Source organism: Mobula hypostoma, chromosome 25, assembly GCF_963921235.1.
Source record: "Mobula hypostoma chromosome 25, sMobHyp1.1, whole genome shotgun sequence".
Taxonomy (NCBI): domain Eukaryota; kingdom Metazoa; phylum Chordata; class Chondrichthyes; order Myliobatiformes; family Myliobatidae; genus Mobula; species Mobula hypostoma.
In genome coordinates, this window is record NC_086121.1 from 11657596 (window position 1) to 11677770 (window position 20175).

At 41.1% G+C, this 20175-nt stretch overlaps 1 protein-coding gene across 3 annotated transcripts in view; it reads left to right on the forward strand.

Annotated features, from left to right (window-relative positions):
- The window catches only part of acot7 (acyl-CoA thioesterase 7), a 256312-nt gene that overhangs the window by 152924 nt on the left and 83213 nt on the right, over window positions 1-20175 (forward strand). For all 3 annotated transcript variants that reach the window (XM_063033476.1, XM_063033477.1, XM_063033478.1), the window contains one exon: window positions 17951-18067. In XM_063033476.1, coding sequence (XP_062889546.1) covers window positions 17951-18067 — 117 coding nt within the window. The remainder of the gene's footprint in view (window positions 1-17950; window positions 18068-20175) is intronic.

Genomic DNA, 20175 nt, shown 5'->3' on the forward strand with positions numbered 1-20175 from the left:
CCTGCCTCAGCCAGTTCCTGCAGCTTAATGTACTCACCACCCTGTGTGTGAACTAGGTACAGAGGAAATGTCAGGGGTAAGTTTTTTTTTAAAACCGCAGAGAGGGGTGAGTGTGTGGAATGGGCTGCCGGCGACGGTGGTGGAGGCGGATACGATAGGGTCTTTTAAGAGATTCCTGGACAGGTACGTGGAGCTCAGAAAAATAGAGGGCTATGGGTAGCCCCTTTAAATCATTCTCCTCTTACCCCAAATCTAAGACCCCTAGTTTTGGTCTCCCCTACCCTGGGGAACTATTCCAATCTACCTTATCTATGCCTGTCATAATTTGAAACATTTCTATAAGGTTGCCCATCTTTCTTTTATGTCCTAAGAAATAAAGACCTAACCTGGCCAACTTCTCCCTATAACTCAGTCCCTCTAGTCCTGGAAACCTCCTCAAACATCTTTTCTGCACTCTTTTGAATTTAAACACGTTTCCTATAACAGCTGACCAAAACTGTATGCAGTACTCCCAATTCAACCTCAGCAATAACTCATAATATCCCAACTCTGATACTCAGTGCCCTGACTGATGAAGGCTGGCATGCGCAACGACTATTTCACCGCCCAGTTTCCACGTGATGCTGCTTTCAACAAGCTATGCACTTGTACTCCTGTCCCTCTATCCCATTTCACTCTGTATCGCCCAATGATTTATAGTACAAGCTTTACACTGGTCTGACTTTCCTAAAAACAAGCCTTCCGTCTTATCTGTACCACTCATTGTCCCACTTCCCTAACTGATCAAGATCCTCTTGCCTTTATTCATTATCAACAACACCTCCTAATTTTGTGTCTTTCGCTGACTTACTGAACAAGCCTTTTGCATTCACGTCCAAATCATTTATATAATTAACAAATAATAAGGATCCCCACACTGACCCTTGCAGCACACCACTAATCACCGGCCTCCATTCTAAGACACAAATCTTTGTTCTTCTGTACATCACACGCATTACCTTATGTGCGTAAATGATTGACTTACTGCATTTTTATGCTTGCTTGCGTTACTGTGATCTTCTGACTCCAGTTAAAGAACCTGCTCTGAATATCTTGCAGAGAATGTGTTCCGCTGAATCATCTGCTTTTGGTCATTGAGTATCTTGGCCTGACTGAAAATGCACACCCAACGTTTAAGGTGATATTTGGGATGGCCCAGTAGCATAGCGATTGGTATAACGCTATTACAGCATTTGCGACCTGGGTTCAATTCTGCCGCTTTCTGTAAGGAGTTTATATGTTCGCTCCGTGACCGTGTGGGTTCCTCTGGTGCTCTTGTTTCCTCCCACTTTGCAAAGATGTACTGGTTAGTGTGTTCACGAAGAGAAAATCTGCAGGTGCTGGAAATCCAAGCAGCATACACAAACTGCTGGAGGAACTCAGCAGGACAGGCAGCATCTCTGAAAAAGAGTACAGTCGACGTTTTGGGCTGAGACCCTTCAAGAAGACAGAGTCCTGCTGCTACACTAGTGATATAGCAACCAAATTTTCAATTTGCAGATTTTGCAGAATTGCAGTGTCTAGGCACAGAAACTTCAATCGCTGCTCATCTGATAACCCTGAATCATGTTTTGAACCGCTTCTGAACCCTGTCCAATGTCAGCACATCCTTTCTTAAATAAGGAGCCCAAATCTGCTCACAATACTCCTGTGAGGCCTCACCAGTGCCTTGTCAAGCCTCAACTTTACATCTTTGCTTTTACAGTTTATTCTAGTCCTCTTGAAATTAATGCCAACATTGCATTTGCTTTTCTCACCACTGACTCCAACTGCAAATTAACCTTTAGGGAATCCTGCATAAGGTCCTTTGCAAGTCCCTTTGCATTAAGGATTTCTGAATTTTTTTTCATCATATCGAAAGTAGTCTGTGCTTCCATTTCTTCTATCAAAATGCATGAATATACACTTCTCAACATTGCATTTCATCTGCCATTATGTTATCTGCAATGTTAGGACCCATCTCGGGCCAATGCACAACCTCCAGTGACTGCAGATTCGTAAAAGAGCTAAACTATTAGGCAACATACATCAAAGTTGCTGGTGAACGCAGCAGGCCAAGCAGCATCTATAGGAAGAGGCGCAGTCGACGTTTCAGGCCGAGACCCTTCATCAGGACTAACTGAAGGAACTATTAGGCCAAGTTTTCAGGTTTTTTAACATGGTAATTGGAATTCTCCCCCCTTTATTTCGTAATGAGTTCTTGTTCACTATAATTAAGTCAACAAGAAAAGAGAAATAAAACAAAGCTGAGGTGATCTTGGAAAGCTCCAGGCCTGATTAACTCAAATCCAACTCTGTCTTGACAGTAAATGCTTGGTTGCTTTAATGTAAACAAGGTTAGGACATTAAAATGAGGTTGGTTTGACAAAGAGACGCTGAAGCTATCAGACTAAACTGTGATGGAATTAACACACCGCTAACAATTCCCAGCTGCCTGCATGTACCTGTCATTGTCACTACACCCAGGAGCTGTTGAAAGGCCTCAGAAGTGAGTAAGCGACCAGGAACATTCTGCACACTGAGGTCCAGCTCCTGAGATACTCTGTTTGCTTTGGATACTAAGGTGAGGGTGAGCCTTTATCCCACCACAAGCCTGTTATGTATTTTTTTCACATTTTAGTTATCAGGAGACATTTAAAAACTCCTTTTGTAAATTGTACGAGCTCCAGTCCCAAATCAGAAATAATTAGCGGATTCCCGGGTCAGTATTGTAAAATCCCAGAACGAACACAGTCCACTTTTGTCCTCCACAGTACTTGTCCAGAGTGAGGGGATTCTGCACCTATCGCTCAATGCATCCAAGCCCTATAGTGGCACCACACAAGTCTTATGGGAAAGGCTAAATGCTGCCAGTTCCATGACCAATGCAACTCAGCCCACGCCTCCATAACTATCTGACGCAGTGGTTAGCGCGAAGCTATTACAGCTTGGGGTGTCGGAGTTCGGTGTTCAACTCCAACATCACTTGTAAGGAGTCTGTACATCCTCCCCGTGGTTGCGTGGGTTTCTTCAATGTGTTCTGTTTTTCTCACACGGTCCAAAGGTATACTGGTTAGTAAGCTAATTGTCTCATGATTAGGCTGGGGTTAAATCAGTGGGTTGCTGGTGGCGTGGTTCGAAGGTCTGTAAGAACTTACTCCACACTGCATCTCTAAAAAATAATATTGGATCATTTCAAAGTTAAAGTACATTTATTAACAAAGTACATATATGTCACCATATTAAAAAACCTGATGGATTCATTTTCTTTTAGGTATTTACAGGAAAATGAAGAAATATAAGAGAATTTATGAAAAAAGCTATACATAAATAAAGACTAACAAGCAACCAATGTGCAAAAGAAGACAAATCCTGCAAATGGTGAAAGGTCTTAATAAGTGGATGTGGAGAGGATGTTTCCTCTGGTGGGAGAGTCGAAGACCAGAGGACACAGCCTCAGAATAGAGGGGCATCCTTTTAGAATGGAGATAAGAAGGAATCTCTTTAGCTAGAGCATGGTGAATCTGTGGAATTCTTTGCCACAGGCAGCTGTGGAGGCCAAGTCTTTATGTATCTTTAAGGTAGAAGTTGATAGATTCTTGATTAGTCAGGACATGAAGGGATACGGGGAGAAGGCAGGAGATTGGGGCTGAGAGGAAAATTGAATCAGCCATGATGAAATGGCAGAGCAGACTCAATGGGCCAAATGGCCTAATTCTGCTCCTAAATCTATGGTCTTATGGTCAAATAAAAATAATAATAATAATAACACTGAGAACATGAGTTGTAGAGTCATTGAAATTGAGTCTGTAGCTTATGGAGTCAGTTCATTGTGGAGGTGAGTGAAGTTATCCATGCTAATTCAGGTGCCTAATGATTGAAGGGTAATAACTGTTCCTGAACTTGTTGGTGTGGGACTTAAGGCTCCTGTATCTCCTGCCCAATGCTAGTAAGGGGAAAAGAGCATGGCTGGATGGTGGGGTTCCTTGATGATAGGTGCTGCTTTCTTAAGACATTGTTCCTTTTAGATGTGCTCAATGGTTCGCCCCATTCCTTCACAAGCACAGTGGAGTACTGCATGTTTGGGGATTATACTATGCCAGGCCCCCTGTTGGCTGAAAGATGAGATTATTTAAAATGTGCTATTAAAACATTGTATGTTCTTTCCCATGATTAAAGGACTGATTTAAAAGGAAATTTCTGACAATTCATTTTGAGCTGCATCAGAAACGAGTCCTGGCCTGCACACCTATATGAATTTGATTTTTAAATAAATTATCGCAGTTCCTTTACATGTGATCTTGATAAAACATAGAACATAGAAATCTACAGCACATTACAGGCCCTTCGGCCCACAATGTTGTGCCAACTGTGTACCTATTCTAGAGACTGCAGAGCCCTCTTTTTTTCTAAGCTCCATGTATCTATCTAAAAGTCTCTTAAAAAGACCCTATTGTATCCGCTTCTACCACCGTCACACCCACCGCTCTGTGTGAAAATCTTACCCGACATCCCCTCTGTACCTACTTCCAAGCACCCTAAATGGTTGAAAATCATTACATTTACATATAATTCTCCTTCAGCATTTGCGAGCCAGTGAATTTTATTTAATGGAAACTTAATGCAAATTGTGTCAAAACATGCTGAGCAGATGAATACTTGGCTGATTCAGAGCCCTCTGGCACCTTTCCTTAATGGTCCAAACAGCTGAGTTGATCACAGTGACATGAGATCAGTGCTTTTAATGGAGGGGCACAGAGCTTCAGTAATTAGATGTTCAGCTCTCTCAGTGAAGATCACTGTGCAGCAGTGCCAAAGTCCTTGTAAATTACATAGAATTACATAGGATGTAAAGTACAAAAATAGTCGTTGGGTCCAACAGGTCACACGCTCCTCCTCCTACCCCTCTTCAGCTAAGCTGTCCATTCCTTCCTTTGTACACGCAGTGGCCAATTTATTAGGTACATCTGCTCATTAATGAAATTATCTAATCAGCCAATCATGTGGCAGCAACTCAATGCATTAAAAACATGTGGACATCATCAAAAGGTTCAGTTGTTGTTCAGACCAAACGTCAGAATGGGGAAGAAATGTGAACCATGGAACCTTGGAATGATTGTTGGTGACAGATGGGCTGGCTTGAGTGTCTCACGCAGTGCTGATCTCCTGGGATTTTCATGCAAAAGTCTCTAGAGTTTACAGTCAATGGTGCAAGTGACAAAAAGACCTAGTAGTAACAGTTCTAGGCTGAAAATGAGAGAGATCAGAGGAGAATGGCCAGACTGGTTCAAGCTGACCAGAAGGTGATGTAACTCAAATAAACACGCATTACAACAGTGGTGTACAAAAGAGCATCACTGAAAGCACAAAATGTCAAACCTAGTAGTGAATGGGCTACAGCAGTAGAAGACCACACTGGGTCTCACTCCTGTACCGACTAAAGTGGCCACTGAGTGTATGTCGCCTAGGTGCTCCCAGTATCCTTGATGGCAAAGAATGTGTAATGGAATAAAGTCACTCTCACCCCGATTTGACATGCCTGCACTGGAGTGGTAATATGCTGTATTTTTGAGCTTTCCCTCTGTCCCTTTTCTTTCCTCCTGATCTATCCAGTTCTTCCTACAGCTACCAAAGCCCTCGTTGCCCAGTTTCTTTTCCCTCTTCCATCCACTCCATCTTTCTATCACCCATACACTCCTCCCACTGGTTTCTTCCCCTACTGTTCCCATCTGCCCTGCCCAGCTCCCTTGCTTGATTCCACACGCTACTTTCCACTCCTATCAGATTCATCTATCTTCAGCCTTTTGTCACCTCTATCTATTACCTCCCAGCCTCTGTCACTGTTCCATTCTGCCCTCCATTATCCTGTCACCCATCCTCAACTGGATCCACAAATCATGTGCTAGCTCTGGCTGCACCCCTTCTCTTCACCTTCTTCCCATCACCCTGACACAGTGGTGAAAAAAAAACAACCTCTCCCTCAATGTCACAAAATCAAAGGAGCTGGTTGCGGAGTACAGGAGGAATGGAGACAGGCTAACCTCTATTGACATCAATGGATCTGGGGTTGAGAGGGTGAACAGCTTTAAGTTCCTCGGCATAAACATCACTGAGGATCTCATGTCGTCTGTACATCCCAGCTGTGTGGTGAAAAACGCGCAACGCCTCTTTCACCTCAGACGGTTGAAGAAGTTTGGCATGAGTCCCCAAATCCAAAGGACTTTTTACAGGGGCACAATTGAGAACATCCTGACTGGCTGCATCACTGCCTGGTGTGGGAACTGTACTTCCCTCAATCGCAGGACTCTGCAGAGAGTGGTGCGGACAGCCCAGCGCATCTGTAGTTGTGAACTTCCCACTATTCAGGATATTTACAGAGACAGGTGTGTAAAAAGGGCCCGAAGGATCATTGGGGACTCGAGTCACCCCAACCACAAACTGTTCCAGCTGCTACCATTCGGGAAACAGTACCACAGCATAAAAGCCAGGACCAACAGGCTGTGGGACAGCTTCTTCCACCAGGCCATCAGACTGATTAATTCATGCTGATACAACTGTATTTCTATGTTATATCGACTGTCCTGTTGTACATACTATTTAATATAAGTTACTATAAAATAGCACATTGCACATTTAGACAGAGATGTAACGTAAAGATTTTTACTCCTCGTGTATATGAAGGAATGTAAGTGAGAAAGTGAATTCAATTCAATTCTATTCTATTCGGCCTTTCTTTACCCTCTTGCTTTCAATCATGTTCTCAGCATCAATTAGTTATTTTTTGAATGACTGAACTCTTATCGGGCTTCCAGCCAGGTACAGGTATCATTTATAATTGACATTTTGATGATAAACTCTCCCATCTTCTTCATCCCTGACACGTTGATTATGATTGATGCCTGTGCCTGGCTGGAAGCCCGAGAAGAGTTTATTCGTCATATACACCAGGAAAACACTAGCTCAATTTTTATTAATTTTTTATTTGCACAATTTGTCTTCTTTTGCACATTGAGTGTTTGTCAGTCTTTGTTTATGTATAATTTTTCATACATTCAATTGTATTTCTTTATTTTCCTGTGAATGTCTGCAAGACAATAAACCTCAAGGTAGTGTATGGTGACATATACATACTTTGATACTAAATTTACTTTGCCTTTGAATTTGAGATGAGGAGTCTCGATTCAAAAATCGACTATCCATTTTCCTCCACAGATTCTACCCAACCCGTTGAGTTCCAGCAGCTAAAAAACTTCAGATTCCAGTGTCTACAGTCTCTTGTGTCCTCACTTAATATTCTTGTCTGTTGAGAGCCAAGTGCGCATCCACTCCTTTTGTCAGAGAATCCCACCTGTCTGACACCCTTTGTGTGAGGAGGCATCCAACTGAACCTGGAGTGATGCCTGGCAGTTTAAAAACCAGCTTCAAGATCAGTGGGTTAGAAATTAATCTGTGCAACTTCAGACAAAAATTATGCATTCTGAAATCAGTTTAACCTAGCGTTGAGCATTTCTATGCGTATTTCAGGGTGTCCAAACACACTTAAGGGAAATCAACTCTTGACTTTTTGGTAGGATTTCATCTCCATTGCATCCTGTCTAAAACTCCCACAACTGATATCAACTGTGACACAATAATCAAAAATAGCAACTCTGAGATTTTCAATCTGATTGGTCTGAATTTTTCTTGCAGATCAAGCAGATTTTAGAAATCCCGTAACCTGTAAAAAGTGTTATTTAAAGGGCCTGCATCCAAACTTGCTCTCACTCAGATTGGTGACATTCTGTTGCCTCAAACAAAGTCTTACACATTTGGCTGGAATGTCAAGGTCATTTTCAGCTTCATGACCTAAGAGGCATTCCTGGTTGCTACTGCTGATCTCTACCATAACTTATATGAGTTTGCTGCTCACTAGTGCATTCACGAGTTCACCCAAAAGTAATTATGAAGGAGAGAAGACCTTATTTATTTTCTCCAGCCTACAGAATCAGATAGAGTTGGTATGGACATTTTCTTGCATTGTGGAAGCATTTATAAAGTGCACTCTTGCCTTTATGGAGCTTTCCCAGGCAAACTGTTTTGCTGTAGCCCTTGAGATTCTGTGTGACTCCCTTACACCAAGAACGTGCCTCCTATATAGGCACTGTTTTTAACAACATGCCCAAGGATATGCTGTCTTATTGCTGCTACAATCAGGAAGAAGTTACAGGAGCCTCAAGACTCATACCACCAGGTTCAAGAACAGTTACTCAGACATCCCACCCTGCAAAAACTCATTTCAGGGAGGTAGCGCCATCAATTTGCGGGAGACTTCCGGGAGAGGTGGGATGTCTGCAATAGAGTAGCTCCTTAGCAGCTAGCCAGCTAGTTTAAATAACATTAGCTATGCTAATGAACGAATGACACCTGTTAAACTCACCTCAACATGTCTTTTACAGTCTTAACCCACCATGGGTAATAGAAAAGTCACTGTTGCAAACAGTGCAGTGAGCAACACTCTCATTATTTTGACCCCTATTAGGCAGGGGTACACTTTAGTGTAGTCTGGGGTGACGTACGTTTTATATTTTTTTTGGAACACTCTGCCATGGTGCACTCTCGCTCGCGCGCTCTCTCTCTCTCTCTCTCTCTCGTGGTCGCTCGCGCACTCTCAAGCGCTCTTGCTTGCTTTCTCGCTCGCTCTCTCTCGCTTTCTCGCTTGCACACTCGCTTGCCTTCGTTCTCTCTCACGCTGTCACTTGCTTTCTCTCTCGCTCTCTCTTGCTTTTCTCTCGCTCGCTCTCAAAAAAATTGATTTCCGTGATATTGTATATAATTTGCGGGCATCAGGGAGCCACTATTAATATGCGGGAGACTCCCGGAAGTTCTGGGAGAGGTGGGATGTCTGGTTACTATCCCTCAACCATCAGGTTCTTGAACCAAAGGGGATAACTTCACTCAAATTCACTTGCCCATCATTGAAATGTTTCCACAACCAATGGACTCACTTTCAATAACTCTTCATTTCATGTTCTTGATATTTATTGCTTATTTACTTATTATTATTATTAATATTTCTTCCATTTGTATTTGCACAGTTTGTTGTCATCTGCACTTTGGTTGAACACCTTGGTTGGGCAATCTTTCATTGATACTGTTATGGTTATTACAATTTACTTTTTTGCTGGTTCAGCACAACATTGTGGGCCAAAGGGCCTGTTTCTTTGCTGCACTGTTCTATGACCTTCCATAGATTTATTGAATATACCCATAAGAAAATAAATATTAACATTGCATATGTACTTTGATAATAAGATTTACTTCGAACTTTGTGAATTATCTCCAACCAGCCTCTCCTCCCACTCCTCACCCCAATCTTTCTGGCACTTACTTATTCGGTAGCAGCACTCCCCAGTAGCTGGAAGAGTGTTACTTGCATTGTGATATGTCTCATTAAGCATGATACAATTGGTTTAACAGTTTCAGGTCAGTTTAGTAAACTTGTAATGAAATGCTCAATGATGTGTTAACAGCCATGACCATACTGTAAGAAAATTAAGTTGCTGGACTAAATTACAATAGCTGCCAGAACTTGCAATGTACTGCAAAACTAACAATATTAATTTTAGCATAGTGACATGAGGTAAATTTATTGCTGTTTAACAAACCTTGATATTGAAGATGTCATTTTTTTTGCAATTTGTACAAAAAGCAACAGGTTGACCCTCAGTGTCACTTAAACTTTAAACTAGGAATGCAATTTCTAGCCAAGTATCTTTCAACTTTGCAGTCTGATTGTTGTCTTTGTAATCTCCCAGTAATTTCTTTTCTCCTTTGAGATGCCCTCTTCTGTTCCCATTTCCTCAAGTTTAATTTGTGTGGGCCATTTTTCATGCTCTTAAAATGTTTTTTTTAATGCATTTGCGTTGCACAGTCATTTCTGAGATGATGTTGTGTTATTTAACGTCTTTTATTAATTGGGTGCATCACTCAACCCATGAACTCCCTCTGTGAGATGGAGCTTTCTGTTATTTACCTGTCCTGTTTGCCCTGTTCCTTTTCATCCGAATTAATTGATTTGATTAAAATTTGTTTGTCCATATCTGATGATAGAAAATGTCTTTAGTTTTTTCTTTCCTGTTACTGGTTGACTCACTTTCCTTTCTTTTCAATTGGAGGTTTCTAGAGTTCTTAATTATTTTCCTTTTATTGGCACCAGCACTGTTTACTCCGTGTCCTGCAATCAGAGGCACTCCTCACCAGTCTCTCCCTTGTGTACCTATAATCATTATAAAGCAGAGGTGTGATTGTTTGCTTGTATGATACAGTATGCATCTGTTTAAAGTGCCACTTTATAAGATGTTAGAATTAAATTCCTCTCAACCCTCTGACCTCGAGCATTCATGATTAGAAAAAGAAATTGATTTGTATAGATTTGAATTTCTTTTTCTATCAGTTTTCATGACAAGATTGGGTGATATGACATAGAAGGAGATTCATGTTTTGATCAATTAAGCCAACTCCTAGACTTTCTCCATAGCCCTGTGCAACTTCCTCCTTCAAGAGCCCACTGCTGTCTGTAAGGAGTTTGTACGTTCTCCCTGTGACTGCATGGGTTTCCTCTGGGTGCTCTGGTTTCCTCCCAGTTGGTCACTGTAAATTGTCCTGTGATTAGGCTTGCATTAAACCAGGGGATTGCTGGGTGGCATAGCTTGAATAAATAAATGGATAGTTTACCCAATTATCTTGTGGAAGTTCTTGTTAAATCTGCTTCCACCATCCTTTCAGGGAGTGCATTTTCATGCTGCGTAAAATTCATTCTCTTCCTCTCTCCTCTGCTGTGATTCCCATTTGGAGGTTAGTATTATGGTTGACCGGCAGATGGCTTTAGGTTGTGACTGAGTCCAGTGTAGATTGTAGCAAAAAAAACAGTTAAAGTACACAATATAGTGTTTCTAGTAATTCAAGTTCCTTTAGACAATTAACAGGAAATAAATTGTGTTTGTACTTAACTTACTCAAGCAATGTTTAACAACTGTTATTAAGAAGCAAGTCAATAAAGGATTAGTAGTGTGCACTGTCCTTATTACGACTCTTTGAAGCAATCGAAGTTAAAGTTGTGTTTATTGTCATATACACAAGTACATATGTGCACAGGTGCTATGAAAATCATAACTGTCACATAGCATCATATAAGCCACATTCACAAGAAAAACGTAAATTAAACGGAAGAAGCTGCAGAAGATCGTGAACACGGTGCAGCACATCACACAAACCAATCTTCCGTCCTTGGACTCACTTTACACCGCACGCTGTCAGAGCAGTGCTGCCAGGATAATCAAGGACACGACCCACCCAGCCAACACATTTTTCGTCCCTCTTCCCTCTGGGAGAAGGCTCGTACGGCCGGATTTGGGATTTGGGAACAGCTTCTTTCCAACTGTGATAAGACTGCTGAACGGATCCTGATCCCAATCTGGGCTGTACCCTTCAAATATCCGGACCTGTCTCTCAGTTTTTTTGCACTACCTTACTTTCCATTTTCTATTTTCTATTTATGATTTATAATTTAAATTTTTAATACTTACGCATCGATTTGTACTCCAGGGAGCGGGAAGCGCAGAATCAAATATCGCTGTGACGATTGTACGTTCTAGTATCAATTGTTTGGCGACAATAAAGTATAAAGTATAAATGTACTGTAAATTATTTACAATTAATGCAAGAAAGAATGTGATTAGAACAAAAAAACAGTCCATTTTAGTGCCGAATGACCAAAGTGACCATAGTGTTATCAAACTGTATTGATTAGGGTTTTGTCAGTTGGTTCAAAAGGGAAGAGAAGGGAGTTCTTTAACATAATGGTGTGGACGTCAGGCTTCTGCACCTCCTGCCCAATAGTAGCTGCATAAAGATGGCCTGGCCAGGTGGTGATGATTTTTTTTTATTGATAGATGTTGCTTTCTTGAGGCAATATCTCCTGTAGATACCACTAGTGGTGGGGATGGATGTGCCTGTGATGCATTAGGCAGAGTCCACTACCTTCTGAGGCTTGCTTGCATTCAAATTACCATACCAGATCATAATGTAACCAGTCTACATATTTTCAACAGTGCATCTGTAAAAACTGAAGTGTTTAGTGATGCCAGGCCACCTAAGGAAGTAAGGATGCTGATGGATAAACACAAGAGGTTCTGCAAATGCTGGAAATCTTGAGCAATCCACACAGAACGCTGAACTACCAGCATCTACGGAGGGGAATTAGCATCTGACCGAGACTCTTCATCGTCCTGTTGAAGGATCTGAGCTAGAAACATTGAAAGATGCTAGCATGCTTTTCTTATGATTGTATCTATATATTGAACGTAGTAAGGTCATCCAAATGGTTAATGCCCAGGAATTTTTATTTCTATTTTTTAAAATATTATTCGTTTTTTGGAAAATCAGTGTCACTGGCTAGTCCAGAATTTATTGCCCGTCTTTTGTGAACCACCTTCAAATTCTGCAACTGTTTGATGAGGGTAGTTCCGCAGTGCTGTTGGGGAGGAGGTTGCAAGATTTAGATCTAGCACTGATGAAGGAATGGAGATAGAAACCTGGAGGCTGCATTATGAGATACACCTGCCTGCTCATGCAAATATCTAATCAGCCAATCGCATGGCAGCAACTCAATGCATTAAATGATTAAGAGGTTCATTTGTTGTTGAGAGCAAACATCAGAATGGGGAATAAATGTGATCTAAGTGACTTTGACCATGAAATAATGGTTTGTGCCAGACGGGATGGTTTAAGTATTTCAGAGATTGCGGATCTCCTGGAATCCTCACACACAACAGTCTGCAGAGTTTACAGAGAATGGTGCAGAAGACAAAATATGTCCAACGAGTTGCATTTCTGTGGGTGATAACACCTTCTTAATGGGAGAAGCCCGTGGAAAATGGCCATACTGGTTCAAGCTAACAGGAAGGCAACAGGAACTCAAGTAACCACACGTTACAACAGTGGTGTGCAGAAGAGCATCTCTGAATGTATAACACATCGAACCTTGATGTGGATGGGCTACACTCAGCAGACACTTTATTTGATACACTCGTGTACTTATAAGGTGGCTACTGAGTGTACTTCCAAATTTATTGTGGAGAATGGAACAGATCCTATGTATGGACTATTCCCTTGCACTTAACGACCTGGTTGCTGGTGACAGCATTCGCACATTTGAGAGGTGCAGTTGGAGTAGCTGAAAGTGCCTGCAGTGCAATTTGTAAATGCTTCATGCTGTATTCGAGGACATGAATATTTATGTAATAGATGCTGTGCCAGTTAGGTTGTCTGCTTTCTCTGGGATGGAGTAAAGACTCTTCGCTGTAGCTGAACTCGAGGCAAGTGAAGAGTACTTCATCATCACATTTGATTGTAAAAATTATGTGTAGAGATTTATTATTCATCTGTTGCACTAAATATACTGTGTAGAAACAGTACCATATCATATTCTGTCTCTGAGATTCCATTAAGTATATATAAAAACTGTTGCTATGAGGATTGTTACGTACCCCGTAACTGGGTTTCCAAACCAGCAGAAATGGATCACTCAGTTGGAGTCTGGATTACTAGAACTAAGAAAGTTTTATTAAAGAAACAAGCAACACAGTACTCTAATCAAAAGGATAATAAATGCAACAGTTCAGCAATGATAAACACACATGTACACAGAATTAAGATAACAGGATTAATCAAGCTCTATCGTTGTCTAGGGGTAAATGACCAGTTTCAAAGTGACGCAAAGTTCAGTTCAATTTAGTTCAGTTCAGTTCGCAGTAATCGCTGCCGTGGCGATGGACAGTGGGGGGGAGGAGAGAGAGAACAAAACGAATGAATATTCAAGGCTTCCACACAGACCTTCGCAGTCAGCTTTCAGGCGAGTCCTTTGTGATGTCATCTGAGGTCACCGACCGTGACCCCTCCGTTTCCAGATACGATCGTTTCTCTGCAGTGAACCCAGCACCCAGGCAAGGGTGGACAACACCAGGTTCCCGCCGATCGTGCCTTTCCACCCTGTGCGTCTATGGCCCGGTACTTCCCACCGACTTGTGAGAGACGCACCGCTTCCAGGGTCTTGTTACCTCGGGTGTCGTCTGTGTCTTGCCTTAGCGAACCTGTCCCTTTTTATCCCCCTGCTGGGGTATCGCCTGTCCATCACTTCAAACAGTTCAGGGTTCAAAGGGTGAGCCGCTCTTGACAACTCTCCTTCCTTCATTAACATCTCCAAATGCTGCTTCATTGTTTTCCTTATCTCTCTCTCTCCTGAAGTCAGGTGGCAGACCAACTGCTGATTCCACTGGTGCCAGCCTAGGCCAGCTACATCTTAATCTATGTGTATTCTTGTCACAGGATCTAGTATGAACTTTATTCAAGGATGAAAGATCGGATTTATTCACCATATACATTCACATGTATGAGGAGTTTGTTGTTGTGTGTCAATGCAATTTGCAACAAAATACAATGTTAAACAATTATAAAGAAGAAAGGATTATATAAAATATAAAGTTAGAGGTTAAAGTAAGGATGAGGAATAAAATATTTATAAATACACAAATAACATGTATTTACAATGTAAACAGCCTTATAAAAAGTGTTTTGAAGTGTTTATAGTGCAGTGGTGGGATTATAGACAGAGGGTTGGGAGATGCTAACTAGATGGTTGATCAGATTAACTTTTTATGATGCTTTTATGACCATGTGATGTCCTATACTGTAGTGCTTTTGGAAAAGGCAGTTTAACTACAGTACTCGAACTGTGGGTAGTAAAACTGACTGGGGATAAACATTGAAACAGTAACCAACTGGATGGAGAGCATTTTTGATTCAAATGTTCAGAAGAGGCATTTTTTTAAAGCCTTTGATCTTGTCCCTAGATAGTTTGCAACTTGGATGTGATGAGTGGGAAGAATGAAGGAGGCAATGTCTGGAATCTACGACCATTGCTCAAGCATTTCCTACAAGTAAATAACTAAATTCAAGTCACTTGCTGTTTTTAAACCCTGAGCTTGGTTACAAAGTGCATTGAGTTGCTTGTAAAATTCTGCTGACAAGACACAAGGACCCAGCTTAAAATTACAGCTTTTTGCTTTTTATAAGGTGGTTTGCATGTGGGCAATAAGTCTTGATACAGTGATGTAAGTGTGAGAAATGCACACTAGATATAAGGGAGTTGTACATGCGAACAGGTTTCAATAGACATTTATAGCATATTGAAATATTTTGCTGAGTTATTCCTTCAATAAAAATAAAAGAAAAAATACACCTGCATTTATACAGTGTTTTTCAGAACATTTCAAAGCACTCTTGATGTAATTCAGGAAATTTAGCAGCCAATTTGCACAAAGCAAAATTGAATTTGCTGAAAACAGCACATTCAAAACAACCAGGTAAATTATTTTCCACTTATTAATTGAATGGGAAATTTGAACTAGACCACCAGGGGAAATCTGCTTTTCTTCCTCAGAAAAATGCCCTTAGGATGTCTTACATCAACTAACGAAAAGGACCTCAATTTGATATCAGTAATGTCAAAATTTGTAGTATAGCATAGCACCTAGAAACAACATCTGCCATTTGGGAAGGTGCTGCTTATCACTGGCTGAGGAAAATGGTTTGATCCAGGCCTGGTGCCAGAGAGATGAACGAAAGGCCTTGCTGCTATGGTATTTCTGGGTGGGAGGGGGAATAGGAAGGTTGTGGCTATCCAGAGATGAACATAAACCTTGTGGTGTTATAGACTCAGCGAGAGGGGGTTGGGGGAGATGGGGTCAGGGCTAAGTGTCCGGAAGATTAGATATCTGAACAATGTCAGATGCATAAGGACGATTCACAACAGGAAGTGCCCTGCCGAAATAGCACAGTTCATCTTAAAAATGCTCACGGAGGTGCTCTGCTCTGGGGAAAAAAAAAATCTGTCATTGACATGTGAGACTGAGAAAAACGTGCTGCAGTATAAATCAGAATTTTATGTCATTCCCATCATGTCAAAGCACAATGTGTGGCCTGGGCGTTGATGTAACAGCAGACAGGTATCTAAAACTCACTGAAGATGCACCAGCTGTTTGACAAAACGTATCATTTGAATGCCTTGGTTTTCTATAGTAATTGAACACCATGGACAACCCTGTTTCTCATACCATTGAGCTCTTTCAAAGCAAGTAGATTTAATAATCGGGGTGGCAGTGGGCAGTATTTTATTTTTGTCTTTCTACCTGTTCTCATTCATAATGATGATTAGAAAACTCCTTCCCTTAAAAAGTTATTCAGGATTTGCTAGTTGGTATCCAATTCACAATGTCACTGGCAAACCTCCCCCGTTTTATCATAACAGAGTGGGTGCTGAAGCCACCCTAGTCTGGAGTGTTTGCCTCACACTGTGTAATTAGGAGTAGGCACAGGGAACTTGTGATATTTGTGATATTTATTTGATGAGCAATCTTCTTCTTGTTTTATGTTACATTCTCAAATCAGCCATCAATGCTCATCTACATCAATTAATAGTGATGTTGCTATCAGCGTCTGTTAAGAAATCATTAATATTAAAGATTGAGGCTGTTTGCTTGGCAACGTGAAATGATCCGTTATATTATTTTCTTATGGGCATGGCAGCCTGCAATAGCACGTTCTCTAAAACAAGGCATAACCCAATAAAAATGGTTCTTTAATAAAGAGTTTAACCACAGCAGGAGCAAGGAAAGCTTTAATAATAACGTTGTCACCAGTGTGCCCTACACACTGCAGTTCCCGCAGCGGTGACCAGTTGTGATGGCAGCGAGTTTTATGTATCTTGACGTCTCTGCCTCTAGCACCAGTTGGAGCTCAGTCTAAGCTGGACTCCAAATGTGAAAACAATAAAGATGGCTTCAAGTGCCTGAAGCCCAATATTGTCCTCACAGTGGCTTGAAATAAAATCTGTGGTAGACTGTAAATAGCTTGGGTAACTACACCCTACCTACTTGGTAGAGACAGCAGCTCAAATTTGGCATCTCCTTTAGAATCAATTGGCATAAAATTGTTCCTCTCATAGGGATAAGGTGCTAGATTCAGGGAAACAAATGTTTCATAGCTGCATTGAGGATTGCGTTGTTGCTTAAATAAATCCACCCCTTCCACACAGACATCCCTCCCCTCTCCCAACTTCCCTGGTCCTCCAGTTGGGTGAACCCCATAGCCACTTGATCAAAGTCCACAATGGAGATTCAAATCCCTGATATCTCCTCCAACCAGTCACTTATCCAAAGGCACCTCTATCCCCCGTTCCTAGCCTAATCGTGTTAAATGCCTTCTACTTCCCAACCACATCATCCTGACCCCCAGGCCACAATTGGTATGGACATAAATGTTCAAATCCATACACTTCAATCTTCTACAGTTTAAAGTTCAAAGTATGTCACTATTTATAACACTTGAGAGTTATTTTCTTGCAGGTATACTCAATAAATCTATAGAATAATAACCATAACAGAATCAATGAAAGTCTGCACTGATGTTCAGCTAGTGTGCAAAAGACAAATAAAAACTGCAAATACAAAAACAAAGAAATAATAATAACAAATAAATAAGCAATAAGTATTGAGAACATGAGATCAAGAGTCCTTGACAGTAAGTCTATTGGTTGTGGGAATATTTCAATGATGGGGCAAGTGAAGATGAGTGAAATAAAATCTCCTTTGGTTCAAGAACCTGATGATTGAAGAGTAGTAACTGTAAAAGTCAAAGTAACTCTTGAAGTCAAAGTTGATCCAGAAGCAGTGCACTGATTTACCTTCTCTAAACTATTACTAATCTAAAGTCATCAAGCACTGATAAATGATGAGGTTGAGGAATGTTCAAGCATTGACTGTGTGGTTAGAAGAGGTTGTCTTCATAACTTGTGTATATTATGCTGCCTGTTCCATGAATGAATCCTGTCTTTCAGGTGTCACTATGAAGCTGATGGATGAAGTGGCTGGCATAGTTGCTGCTCGTCATTGCAAGACAAATATCGTGACTGCATCTGTGGATGCCATCAATTTCCATCAGAAGATTGAGAAAGGTACTACACTTGCCACTTTAATTCTCCATATCCTTTTGTCACACAGCAGCATTAACGTTTTGTGCAGTACACAGTATAATATTTGCATGTTACAGACAAATAATTTAACCACTGCTTAAATAATTGGGACAATTTTGCTTTTGCATGTTACTACAAGATTAAAAATATAGAGCACACCAAATAAAACCTTGACAATAAGTGTACTGCAGTGGAAACAGAAGATGGAAAATATTAATAATGAACTTATTTTAACTAGTCCCTGTTTTCAAGAAAAGTGTCCCAAATAAATAATTTACTCTTAAAGAGGTTCACAGTTCTTTGAAGGAGATGTTACCATATAGTACATTCGCTGTGTTGAGTTCTGCTTCTTCTTCAGGCAAAAACAGTGTCTGTCACATATTAAAACACAATCCAGCCTTGAAATTATGGAGTGAGAAGCTTAACACATTCCTCTGATGTTTGCTGGTACGCTAATTTAAAATGTGTTGATTTAACAGAAACTTAATTGTTTAATTACGGAGGAGCTGTACACTGATATTCGGACAATATAATTTGAAGCATATATTTCTAAAAGGGGACCTTTGTACATTTGAGGAGAGACTCAAATGTACTACATTTCCCACTCTGATTTCATCTTGGTATTTTCACTTAGCAATTTCAAGTTCCTGGGTGTCAAAATCTCTGAGAATCTAACCTGTACCCAATACATTAGTACAGCTACAAAGAAGGCACAACAGCAGCAATATTTCATTTGGAGTTTGAGATTTGGTATGTCACTAAAGACGCTCACAAATCTCTACTGATATACTGTGGAGGTCATTCCAACTAGCTGCGTCATCAACAACAGGAATTCTGCAGATGCTGGAAATTCAAGCAACACACATAAAAGTTGCTGGTGAACGCAGCAGGCCAGGCAGCATCTCTAGGAAGAGGTGCAGTCGACGTTTCAGGCCAAGACCCTTCGTCAGGACTAACTGAAGGACTTGCGATAAAGAGATCCAGAGCAGGCAGAAGACCAGAGTGGGGTGTCCATGAAGAAGAAAAGCTGGTACTGTAGCGCATTATGCTAGTTGCTACACTAGTGATTTGTTTACTGATGGGGAATGGTGAAGGAAGAGTGGGAGCATTGCCGGAAGTTCGAGAAATCGATGTTCGTGCCATCAGGGTAGAGGCTACCTAGACGGAATATAAAGTGTTGCACCTCCAACCCGAGTGTGGCCCCATCGCGGCAGTAGAGGAGGTCACGGACTGACATGTCGGAATGGGAATGGTAAGTAGAGTTAAAATGGTGGCATGGACATCAATTTCCTGTAATGCTCCCCCTTCACCATTCCCCATTCCCATTTCCCTCTCTCACTTTATCTCCTTACCTGCCTATTACCACCTCCGGTGCCCCTCCCCTTTCCCTTTCTTCCATGGTTTTCTGTCCTCTCCTATTAGATTCCCCTTTTCCAGCCCTTAATCTCTTTCACTAGTCAACTTCCCAGGTCTTTTCTTCACCCCTCCTCCTCTCCCCAATTTCACCTATCACCCACTACCTTTTATTTCTTCCTCCTTCCCCCCACCTTACTCTGCCATCTCATCTTTTTTCTACAGTCCTGATGAAGGGTCTTGGCCCAAAACGTCAACTGTTTTCTCTTTTCCATAGATGCTGAGTTCCTCCGGCATTCCGTGTGTGTTAACTGTACCTCTTGTCCATATTTGCATACTTTTACGCATTGACTTGCTGCCACATGATTGATTGATTAGATATTTGCATTAACAATCAGGTGTTCCAAATAAAGTGGCTACTGAGTGTTTACCTGCACTGGCTTCCTATTTCAGTACTCGGTATCACGTGCCACTGGGAGTAATCGAGTGATTAGCACCTTAGAAATACCTGCTTATTAATTTATTTACAACTTCCTCGATTCTGCCTGTAGTACGCTTCCCTTTTTCTAAGTATTTAATTGGAACTGATATGGACTATTATCTCTGTCAGTTCAGTCTCCCCATTTAATGTCCTACATTGAATTGAATTGAATTGACTTTATTACTTACATCCTTCACATAAACGAAGAATAAAAATCTTTACATTACGTCTCCGTCTAAATGTGTAATCTGCAATT